Source organism: Conger conger, chromosome 2 (assembly GCF_963514075.1).
Source record: "Conger conger chromosome 2, fConCon1.1, whole genome shotgun sequence".
In the NCBI taxonomy this organism is placed as follows: Eukaryota; Metazoa; Chordata; class Actinopteri; order Anguilliformes; family Congridae; genus Conger; species Conger conger.
Window position 1 is genome coordinate 3,402,209 of NC_083761.1, and position 11,496 is coordinate 3,413,704.

Consider the following 11,496-nt stretch of genomic DNA (forward strand, 5'->3'; position numbering starts at 1 on the left):
CCTCGCTGAAATTAGAAACATCGAGGAAATGGCGTCGCTAAACGGGACAATGAATTCACAAGGCCGCAGACACGTTACTTATATGCGTAGGTGCAGGAGAGCTCTTAAAAAAGATCCTAAAAAACGAAAGGTTAGCACTGCCGGGAGGAAACACGAGTTGAGACGAGGACACGAGCGCAAGAGCTGGCTCCGCTGGCTTAAATTGGTCCCACAATTCCTTGCTGATGGGAGCTACGAGCCCCAAAAACACGCCGTGAATCTTCCGCGAAGATTAATAACCGCGACGCTTCCAGGGGAGAGTTTATACGACCGATATAAAACTCTATATCTCGCTGGCATAAAACAGGCCAACACACATCTTTTTTTTTTTTGAAGACCTTGTTATGATAGCAGTAACCTTTTAAACCCCTTTTTTTCTGCAGTACTAGAACCTCCTAGATTTTTCTTTTATAAATACTCACATCAGCACATGGTCACCTGTCTTAATTGAGGCATAGGCAGTGTTCAAAATAGGCTGTGCCCCTTTTAGTAGTATGTCAGTACGCGGTTTCGAAAGCAGCCATAATTTTTTTTGGGTCAAATTATGTAATTAATTGTTACAAATTCGGTGGTAAATTGCCCTTTTAATGCAGATACATACAGGTACATACTTGAGAGGATTGAGAGGATCCTGAAGTCATACGGAAAACACTGTCATTAATCTCTTGTTCTTTTTCTCTCCCCCCCCCCCCTCACTGCCATAACACAAACACTAGAAATGGCCGACGACTGATATTCGGTCTGTGCCGTGGAGGATCTCCACGCTTCACGCTTGGTTTTATCGGCGCGATCGGAGCAGGATCTCCCCCTTGTCCGCGTCCAGCAGGGCGTACAGTACGGCTTTGAGTCACGCGGAGCCTCGCAGGTTAGCAGATAAGCGTTAGCCTCCTCTTTGTTCACCAGCGGCGGACAGAGGCTGGTAATTAACCACACTACTTCTCGGGGGAGGGCGGGGGGGGGGAGAACCTCACGCTCGCTCGCATCACAATAGGCAGCCCGCCACCCAATGAGCTTGGCCGACTCTAAACCGGAATTACACACAGCGGTCGGAGCACAAGAGCAGGGCCCCTGTTGTTAGGAGGGAAACAAGGTCACCGGCAGACATTTTGTTTCGCGTCTTCCGAGCCTTGGGTTCATTCCCGTGTGAGACTGTCAAACCGAGTGTGGCAAATTAAAGTGTAAATTTGCAACCCACTAAATTGTGGAAAATAAATAAAATAAATAAAAAACAAGCCAATCCAGTGCTGGGTTTTGAAGACAGGACCTAGAACTGAATGATGTGACAGTTAAGACTTAGAGTGTGGGGCACACACAATCAGCCGTGCTAGCTATAATTGAATTTCCACGTCTGCAGGTGGTCTCCAGCACAAAGTTTGAGGGAAAAACATACCACCCTGTCTCTCATGCTGACAGCTGTTTACAGAGTGGGGGAATTCTTCCTGGTTAATTCGTTTCACTCCAGTGACGGCTAATAGATGGAGGCGACTTTCAATTTATTTAGGCGCCGGGATGGTTTTCATTCGGATGTGTACCATTGAGATCGCAAACCAGGAAATAGAGCATGTATCACATTTTGGAAGTGTAGGAGCCCTAGATCACATCCTTTCTTAGATTACATCCTAGATCACATCCTTTCTTCCTATGCATCCTCCCGGGAGAGCAAATCTCAAGTATTTTACTGTCTCGGATGACAAAAAAACATGTTGTGGAAAAAACATTTTCAAAATAATAAAATCATTTTAATTTAATGTCCCGTATGTTAAGAGACACACTGTATCAGGGAAGCGGAGATAGTAGTGTCCCGGTTTGAGGACCCAGGGTCTCGGGACGTTAAGTCACAAATGCGCCACTGCACAGCTCACGACATGCAGAGACATCTGTGAAACCAGTCACAATGGAGCCATCCTGGCACCCCTCCTCACTGCTTCTGAACCGCAGGGGGGGGGCGGGGGGGTCACTGTGTGGTTGGTAACAAGCCTTGTTTTCAGAGCTACACTGCCGAGCAAAAATGGCCACGCTCTCAGGAAAAGAAAGGTTCTTTGGCTCGTCTCCATATGGGGAAGCCATTTTAGTTCGGCATGGAACTCCGCCTCTGTGGCAGATGAGAACAGTGTGAGAATTACCCGATTGAGCCATTTTTCTTAAACTAGATACGGTTCTTCTATCCCAGGGATCGTCAACTCGTGGTCCTCGCATTTACATATTTACAGGGTGCCACGTCCAAATTGGCAGACTACATAGCCGAGAGGCTATTTACAGAAGGTTATATTCCGTGAGTGCGGATGCTCTCATCGTTATGGTTATAATTGTCGTTATAGTTATCGACCCTTGGTGTGGCCGGGCCTTTATTCTCAATCTCAGTCTAGCTTTCGAACAGCCCAACATATGTAGCCACCGCCACGCCCTCTGCTCTCAGGTAGAGAGGGCAGGCCAGCACACCTGACGTCGAGACGCTTTTCACACAGGCCGTGTCTGCGCAGACGTGAGTCGGAGGAAGATGCCCCGTGTGCAGCTGGTGCAAACAGACTGACCACCGATTGACCAGCAGGGGTCGCTAGTGAGTGGAGAGACACGGTCACACCTGTCTCACGTTCAATCGGGCCGGTGCTTTTCTACAACGAATAAAGGGGAAGGAAAGGCCTATCGCATCATTGCTAAAGGTACGATAGGTAATTTCGGACTTCTGTCTAACAGTCAAGAGGGGAACTGCAGCAACAAGCACCCTCAAACCACAACGCTGCTCATATCCCTCCCCCTTCTCTGTGAACGCGCTGACGTTGAAACGCCATTGGCTGTGGCAGTTAGAACCAATTTTAAACCAATGAGCTTGAATTATTGTACAGCTGTACAATGTTTTGGTACAGAGTATCGGGCCGTCAACTGTATACTTAAGGACAATGAACACAGGCAGAGGGCTAACATGTTAACATGTCCTGTAACAATGTTTTAACACAAAAATCTTACCTATCGTACCTTTAAATGCAAGCACTCACATTTACCATATCCGTTTCTTTAGCTACCTGTTGGCCAGTATCTTCATTTCCCACAGATTTCTTTGTAAATGTGTGATATTTATAAGTCATTGTGTCCCTGGGTTCTGTATTTCTCTGTCCTCGTCTCTAGTATCTCTCCTAACAATAATATTTTTCTCCAAGGCTCCATCAAAAACCTTATCTCTCCCTCAGTGGGACTCATCTGGATAGGAAAGGATTGGTAAAAAAAATAAAATGTCACTGCTAATGTTGGTTTTTATCAAGCCCCCTTGCCTGCTCGATTCCGCACTCCTGTCCGGTTGCCTTAATTGCATCCTGCTTAATTTTCTGTATTCCTAAACTCGTTAATAAACAAACACTCCCCAGTGACTTAAGACAATTAATCTAGCTTCCGTGGAAGTAATGTAGGTAGGAATTACCCAGAACTGAGAGGAGTACAATCAATATCCCATTGCCTGGTGGCCCTGAAAAGGCCCTCTCTCTCTCTCTCTCTCTCTCTCTCTCTCTCTCTCTCTCTCTCTCTCTCTCTCTCTCTCTCACGATTCAAGATTAAAATGTGCTTGCTTGACAAGTGTGTTGCAAAAGCATTGAGATACATTAAGTGCAAATAACAACAAACTCCCACCCACCCACCCCCCATAAGAAAGTGGGGATAAAAACAGTAGCAAGAGAGTCTCTCTCCCTCTCTCTCTCTCTCTCTCTCTCTCTCTCTCTCTCTCTCTCTCTCTCCAGCTTCATAATGCCAGCACTCTCGGGAGAGACAGGAGATTCAATCAATCGGTCAGGCGCCTTCGCCTCGGCTTTCAATAGCAAATTTAAACCCCCAGTGGTCGAATTCATTTTAGAGAGATTTAGTCGGGTATTTATTTATTTATTTATTTTATAATTAAACCAACACTCTTCCGGTCAAGCTTTCAGAAACTCTTTTAAGAAAATAAACCCACTCAAAAAAAAAACAGGGTGATTCATTTGTTGTTCCCACCGGAGTGGGCCAGATTTAAAGTGATTGATGTCACTGAAACTCCGCTGATGGCATAAAATGCCTCCAACCTTGATCATCATAGAATCCACTCATACTGCCATTTTTTTCGAGCTTATATTTAAGATGCCATAGCTTTGATGTCACGATCTGAGATGGAGCGCAGATGGAGGTTTTTTTTCTTCTTCTCAGAAACAAACAGGACAGACATCCTAACTCAAAATCACAGAAGGAAATACTTGGGGCAGCGGGGGAAAGCTTTTCGAAAATAAAAATCGTCATCCAGTTTGTACATCATGCCTACAGAAAAGAGGACCTTGCTAGACTCAGGAGCTACATCTAATTTTTTTTAAGCCACTACGATTTTAATTAACCCACTCCAGAGGAAGGTCTTCCACAGTCTTAACACAGTCGCTTTTGCTCTAAATAAAAGTGAAGAGTCACATCATTCAGTGAGATAGCCATGTTCATTTCCGGTTATTTATTCAATTTATTCGGCAAGGTGGAGGCCAAGTTGGGGCGTTTTCGGTTATTCTGGTTTAGCGTCACTGCGCCGCACATATCAACACAAGAAGCTGAATGACATTTATTCTGATTTTACAAAACCACGAATAAAAGGGCAGGTCGTTTGTAGCGTAGCTCAAACAACCGCCGTTAAAACGACCTGGCTGATGCGTTAGCTGGCGGTGCTCCGGGGTGTATTCGGATGTAATCGGTTTCCATTGGGGTTTTTATACGGGCCTTTTTATGGCGCCAATGTGTGCGAAGTAAATGAAGCGACTCCTATTTGCCCATCTTCGTCATGTTTACCGTGGCTAATGATGGAGTGTACGTGAATGTGTCAGTGGTGAGAAGCCGAGCGTGACCGTTGCAATCTCGTATAACGTTACTGGTATCCGCGGCGATCACAGCAAGTCGGCAACCAGTGGGATATGAATGGCCGTTCCTCTCCTCGTGGTATGATTAGCACTCTCCGTTTTCAATAGCTCAAGGCCTTGCCACTAGTCTCCATAACCCCCCTTTTGCGTTGAATCTCTCTGGATGAAAGACATATAGCACGCTCGTGTCGTGCCTTGCCACTACCTCCTGTCCTTGTTTATTTCCCCTTTCACACTTTGCTGGAAAAAAATAGGTCAACTGTGTCTGGGCGGAAAAGAAAAAACATGAACCTAGCTCTGCATGAAGGCACTAGCTCACTGTGAAGGCTAATTACTGCATTTCAGCATGAGCGGAGTATGTTTGAACTCCTTATTTGTCACCGCCGTATGTTATTGAATGTTCACTTTTTTGTAATCAAGAGACTGCTCCGCACGCCCCATTGGTTGAAAAGCGACTCAATAACTGAACGGAAGTGGAATAAAAGAAATTAGACAGCACCGTGGAATCGCATAATTCCGGAACGACGTGCATTTTGTCTACGTCAGAAAAGGACGACGGTTGCGCCGAGCTACTATACAAATGGAGAACACACAAGGTAGAGGAATTTTAATCACCTTTAAGGAAATAATGGTCCTCAGCCCCCTCAGTGATTAACTTTTAAAAATGTTATTCGATGTACTCATCCAAGTACTTAATTGTCTGACAACATTAGTTTGTACTTTCACATTGAACCATGTGTGGTGGGTCTGAATTTTGCACACCATTAAATTAATTTGGCAGTAATGGAAAAAAGTTGATTTTCAACTGCTAAATTGAACATCTTTGTTATAGCTGTTAACTTAAAAACATGTGGGTTTTTTTTTTTTTTCCATTACTGCAGAATTAATTTCGTGCAAAAAGTCAGAGCCACCACACATGATAATGCCAGGTGAAAAACGGATCGAGTGCAAATGGGTGCAATTATGCAAAGCGCTTAGTCACAGGTTGGGGATAATTATCTGATACAGGTGAGTTCTCTACCTCCCATGTTTAGCCACGATGCTGTCCTTCAACATGGCTTCCCTTTGGCAACTTTCAACCTATATTCGCCATCTGACAGCTTCAGCCTCCAAATGTGACTTTTTATTTTAAAGTAAGCTTACGCACGTTCACTTTACATTGTTATGTTGTTCACATGGGCAAAATATGTGAAAATCAGTTGTTTCAGACGACAGAAGACATTTAAATTTCCCATATGCACGAGAGGCACTTCAATTCATTAGATTTTTTTTGCAAAGGTTAGTGTTTGGGGAATTCCAAAAATGAGCAAAATGCTACAGTCATTTAGCATTTTAACAGCTACGACAATATCAGATTTAATTCAGATAATTCAGAAAAAAGATATTCCCCACTCTTCAATTACATTCATTTTTGAGGCCAATGTTTAGTCTTTCTTTGACCCTTGTGTAGTTTTAACATTCTGTATACCCCCCTCCCCCCTTGCCCCTAGCCTTCACTAAACCCCTAAAATAAAGCAGCGCGTGCATGAAGAAACAACCTGTCACTCATCACAAACTTTGTCATCAAATTTCAAGTCGAACAAAAAAAAAAAAAAGGGATAGTTCAGGGGATTTCCTCAGCTGTTGAACACCGTGGCGGTTGGTAGTTGTCATTACTGCTGAAGGCTCTGCCGGCCGCCGTTATGGCAACAAGGCCTCCATTCCGCCCCGTGTCACTGCTCTGGCTGTGTTCCGGCCCGTTCCCATGGGGACGGGACGGGACGGGACGGGGGGTCACTCACCCTGCGGTCCGCCTGGAGGCGCTGTCGCAGTTTGGAGCTGCGCCTCCTCCTGGCCCGGGTCAGATCTTTGGGGTAGAAGTGGAACAGGCCCTCTGCCACGGGGACCTGAGGAACGGACGGACGACCGAGTCAAACTCCCTTTACCGGGGAGCGGTGGACATCACATACATGCACACACACGCACGCACGCACGCACGCACACACAGGCACACACACACATACACACACAAACACAGATACACACACACGTACACACACGCACACACACTCACACAAATTCAGTCACACACACATACACACACATGCACTCACTCACACAAACACAGATACACGCACACGCACACAGACTCACACAAACACACGTACGCACACGCACACACAGACACCCACACATACACACACAGACTCACACAAACACACAAATATACTCACACACACATACACACACATGCATTCACTCACACAAACACAGATACACGCACACGTACGCACACACACACTCACACAAACACAGACACACAAACACACACACACACACACGCACACACACACGCACACACAAACACAGATACACACACGCACACACACTCACTCACACAAACACAGATACACACACACGTACGCACACACACACACACAAATACACTCACACACATACACACACACGCACACACACACACACATGCACACACACACATACGCCGTCTCTTAGCAGCGAAGCAGCCAAAATGAATCACCTCGGGAAACAATGACTCTCTTTCTCCCTCTCTCTCCGTTTTCGAAACGAGAATTCTCCTCGTGGTGCTGCCGTGATAGTGGCCAGGTGTTGGTGTTGTAAGGTAATGGGGTTTGAACGTGATTAGCACGGACAGACTCGTACGTTTGATATTAATGAAAAGCTATGGTAATGTAGGTGGGCGGGGAAGGCAGAAGGGCGATGGAGCCATCGTATTAAGCGCTCTGGTTGAATATCGAGTCCTTCCTGCATTGCCTCATCACACACGTCTGCTGAACGAGGCCGTTCCTTGCATACAAAGCACACAGTCTGACATTTAATAGAGACGTTTGATAAGTCTGTCAGAACGGTAATTTTACATTCATTGACAAATTGATGGTTGTAGATTTCGACATCGGGAAACAGACAGTGAATTGTCTGACAGGCTATTAAGAGGCCCTGAGCACTCAAATCCAGCCCTCAAATCCAGATCCAGTCCTGGTTTTCTTCTTTCCCAGGTAATAACTCATCAATTAGTGCCGCTGATTGATCAGACTGTCTGCACACCTGACTCCCAGGTAAACAGGTACGCAAAGCACCAGTTCTTGGTCCTAGAGGACTGTGATTTGAGTAACAAGGACTGAAATGTTCCAAGGGGGACTGAATTCCTAATTGTAGTTTTAACACATTTTTCACTCAAATTATGTTGTATCCCCCAAGGTCTGAAGACACGAGGGGAATTTGAAGACTGGCTTTAAGACGCATCGCTGAATTGCCCCCAGGCTTTGATGCAGTTTCGGGACATTACTAAAAACATAGCCTGCAGAACACACTACATGAGTGGCTTCAAATGCAGCATCCACGGAGAAGGGCCGGGCAACAAGCTTTAATACGTAAAAGTAAACATTCATCTTGGAGAAGAAATGCCCCTGTGAAGAGATGCATTATGATAATCTAAATCATTAAATATATTAGCTTATATATTATCTGTCGATTGCTACCCGACAAAAAAGCGTTGCCTCTTGGTGTTTTTTATTCGGAGAAGGTATTTTTAGTAGCTACGTGGTGACACCAAAAACAATATCCATGGTAATCAGTTCGCGTGTATATGCAACGCTTGCATCCGATCTCCCGCGTTAGAGGTGTTTCAAGCGGTTTCCTGTGAGTTTTCAATTATCCGGCCCGGTCTGGAAACATCCCGGGGGAGTCTTTAAAAACCTGTTGACTCAGTAGGTTCTAATTCTCCACAGAATTGAAACAGCGTTAATGGTGCTTTTTTAAATGCTTTCTATGACTTCTTTGCAGATCTATAAACATTACGTCTATCTCCCGGTTTATGTTTGTGAGTGTATTTCATTTATACAGTCCTATGTTTGCAATAACATTCCAACCGTCTTTTTAAAGATGGAAATTAAGTATTTTGTTTGAGAATGAAATCACCACATCATCAATTGCAACAGTTGCAGGTAAATAGGATGTGAAATAAACCAATAACAGGCTATGCAATTATATTTATAGAGAGACAGATTTAAAGAGATCTCAGTAGGCTATCTCTTTATAAAATCTGAGGAATGACCATTGTTTATGCAATGGCAAAGCTCCAACAATTTATAATTTTTTATGCAAAACGTATGCTATTTTCACTGCTTCCAGAAATTATGCATGCCGCCAAGACATAAATATCTCATCTGTAGTAATCAACCCAAACCTTTCAGATATGAATCTGAACAAACATTAATCCCTTCAAATATATTGTAGAAATGTACGGTACTGTAACTTTAAATAGCCTATATTGTGATTGTTTAGCTGAATTATTTTTTGGTAACGTTTCCTTACCTTTCGGGCACTGTCAAACCCGTGTTCCGTTGCAAGTTGGTGGGCTTCATCCCCTGTCTGTTCGTGTAACTGAACCAGAAAATGATTTGTAAAAACAGCTTCTTCCGTGGACGCAGTTGCAGAAACCGTGACGAGGAGCAATATCAAGGTGACTGTTGCCCCATCTCGGCTAAATTCGAGCATCGTGCCTCGATTTGTGCCTGCGCGCCGCCGGGGTACGATTCTACTTCTACGGATGGGATGCTTCAAGGAAAGAATTGTCCTGAATCAACGGCTCACGGGATACATCGCGTCCTCTCCGGGCGGACGCGGATCGGTTGAAGTTGGAGGGGTCCGAGCGGGGCAGCGTTGTTGTCGGAAGGGGGCTGCAAGCTTGCTTCGCGTTGCCAAATATGCATATAGCCTTTCATCTATAATTCATCGCCGCTGTGTAGAAGGTCTTCTCCGTGTGACGTTCCGCTGAACACCGTCCAATAAGCTCCAGCGGGTGTGTCCGTCGTACCCCCCTCGTTCGGATGGAACCGTCACTTGCAGATGCCGAGGTGTAAGCGTAGTTTCAGGACCCTGGACAATTCCTCTATTCCATACAAGCTGCTGGCCTGCCTATCAAGCGGGAGAGGGAGAAAAAAAAAAAACGAGATCCCAAATATAGACTAGCACAATGATTACATCACCTCGTAAATGACTGGAGGACGCTGGCAGATATGGTGCAATTCTCTGCTTTCAAAAATAAACTCTTATCAATTTGAGCTATGAACCATGAGCACGTGAAAGACACATTCTGTTAAATCTGTCAATTGTTCATTGTGTTGCAGATACACTAATTTATGTGGCCATATCGGCATAGAAGCCAGATGAAGAACACTATGGCTAGATTCAGAAGGAGAGTGTAGGCTGGGATGGTAGGGAGGTGTAGGCTGGGCTGGTAGGGAATCGGTAAATAGTGTTGTGTGTGTGGGAGAGAGTGGGCAGTGGGCAGGGGGAGCCTAGATCTTAGTCCCTCTGGCAAGCCGAGGGAGGCTGGCGTTTCCCACGGAATGATGGCACCCGTGTTTTCTCTGTCTCACTCTCCTCCTTCAGAGTCTGTGCGATGCGAGCAAGACGCCCGTTACACCAGCAACAGAGGAATCAACCGAGGGAGGGCGAATCAAGTTCTGTTTTAATATCATCTTAACTGGACCGTCAGGTCTGTGTGTGTGTGCGTGTGTGTGTGTGTGTGTTTGAGGGTCTCGAGCGTGACGTCATTGTGGTCTTTGTCGTGACCCTGTCCTGTCCCCCGGGCACAGAGAGAATGAGAGAGGGGAGGGGGTGAGAGAGAGAGGAGAGGGGGCAGAGAGAGAGAGAGAGAGAGAGAGAGAGATGCATAGGACATCGTTCAGATAGCCAGGTGTACAGCATGGAAAATAACACACCCTCTAAACCCCCTACAGCAACAAGCTGCCGAACATAAATGGCAACAAGCCATCAACACGTCAAGCTGTGGTGTAAAGAAAACGGCTCGCGCATCTATTCAGCTCCTGTACGCCAGTGTTCCAGTGGCCCTTTATGTGACGAGCCAACCAGCTCTGCTTTGTTCCGCATTGTCCCCTGTAGAGACCAGGGAAATTACGGCGTGAGACGCAGGGGGAAAACACAACACAGAATCTGGAGATTTTCTGAACATGAAATCTAGGAACTGTCACCGACCCTGCTTGTGACAAAGTGCCTTAGAAGGTACAAATGCTTGTCACTGGGGAGGCACACTATAGATGCATACAGTTATACCCCTCGCTAGCAATATACAGTATAATGAATTTGTACCTTGGTGTTGCTTGCAGGAAAACATAACAGTTAGTACCCAAAGAGAAAGAGCTAGGTTAATGTTTTTTCTTTTCTGCCCAGACATTGGGTTGACCTATTTTTTTCAGCAAAGTGTGAAAGGGGAAATAAACAAGGACAGGAGGTAGGTGGCAAGGCACAAAACGAGCGTGCTATATGTCTTTCATCCAGAGAGATTCAACGCAAAAGGGGGGTTATGGAGACTAGTGGCAAGGCCTTGAGCTATTGAAAACGGAGAGTGCTAATCATACCACGAGGAGAGGAACGGCCATTCATATCCCACTGGTTGCCGACTTGCTGTGATCGCCGCGGATACCAGTAACGTTATACGAGATTGCAACGGTCACGCTCAGCCTCTCACCGCTGACACATTCACGTACACTCCATCATTAGCCACGGTAAACATGACGAAGATGGGCAAATTACCGTATTTTAGGGTACATTTTTGGAAAATGAT

At 45.5% G+C, this 11,496-nt stretch overlaps 1 protein-coding gene across 1 annotated transcript in view; it reads right to left on the minus strand.

The window, feature by feature from the left end:
- The window catches only part of pcsk2 (proprotein convertase subtilisin/kexin type 2), a 46,705-nt gene extending 36,885 nt beyond the window's left edge, over positions 1 to 9,820 (minus strand). The window contains exons 1-2 of the mRNA XM_061231284.1: positions 9,222 to 9,820; positions 6,671 to 6,775 (exon numbers count right to left, since the gene is read on the minus strand). Coding sequence (XP_061087268.1) covers positions 6,671 to 6,775; positions 9,222 to 9,404 — 288 coding nt within the window. The 5' untranslated portion in view covers positions 9,405 to 9,820. The remainder of the gene's footprint in view (positions 1 to 6,670; positions 6,776 to 9,221) is intronic.
- Positions 9,821 to 11,496: the final 1,676 nt, after the last annotated feature.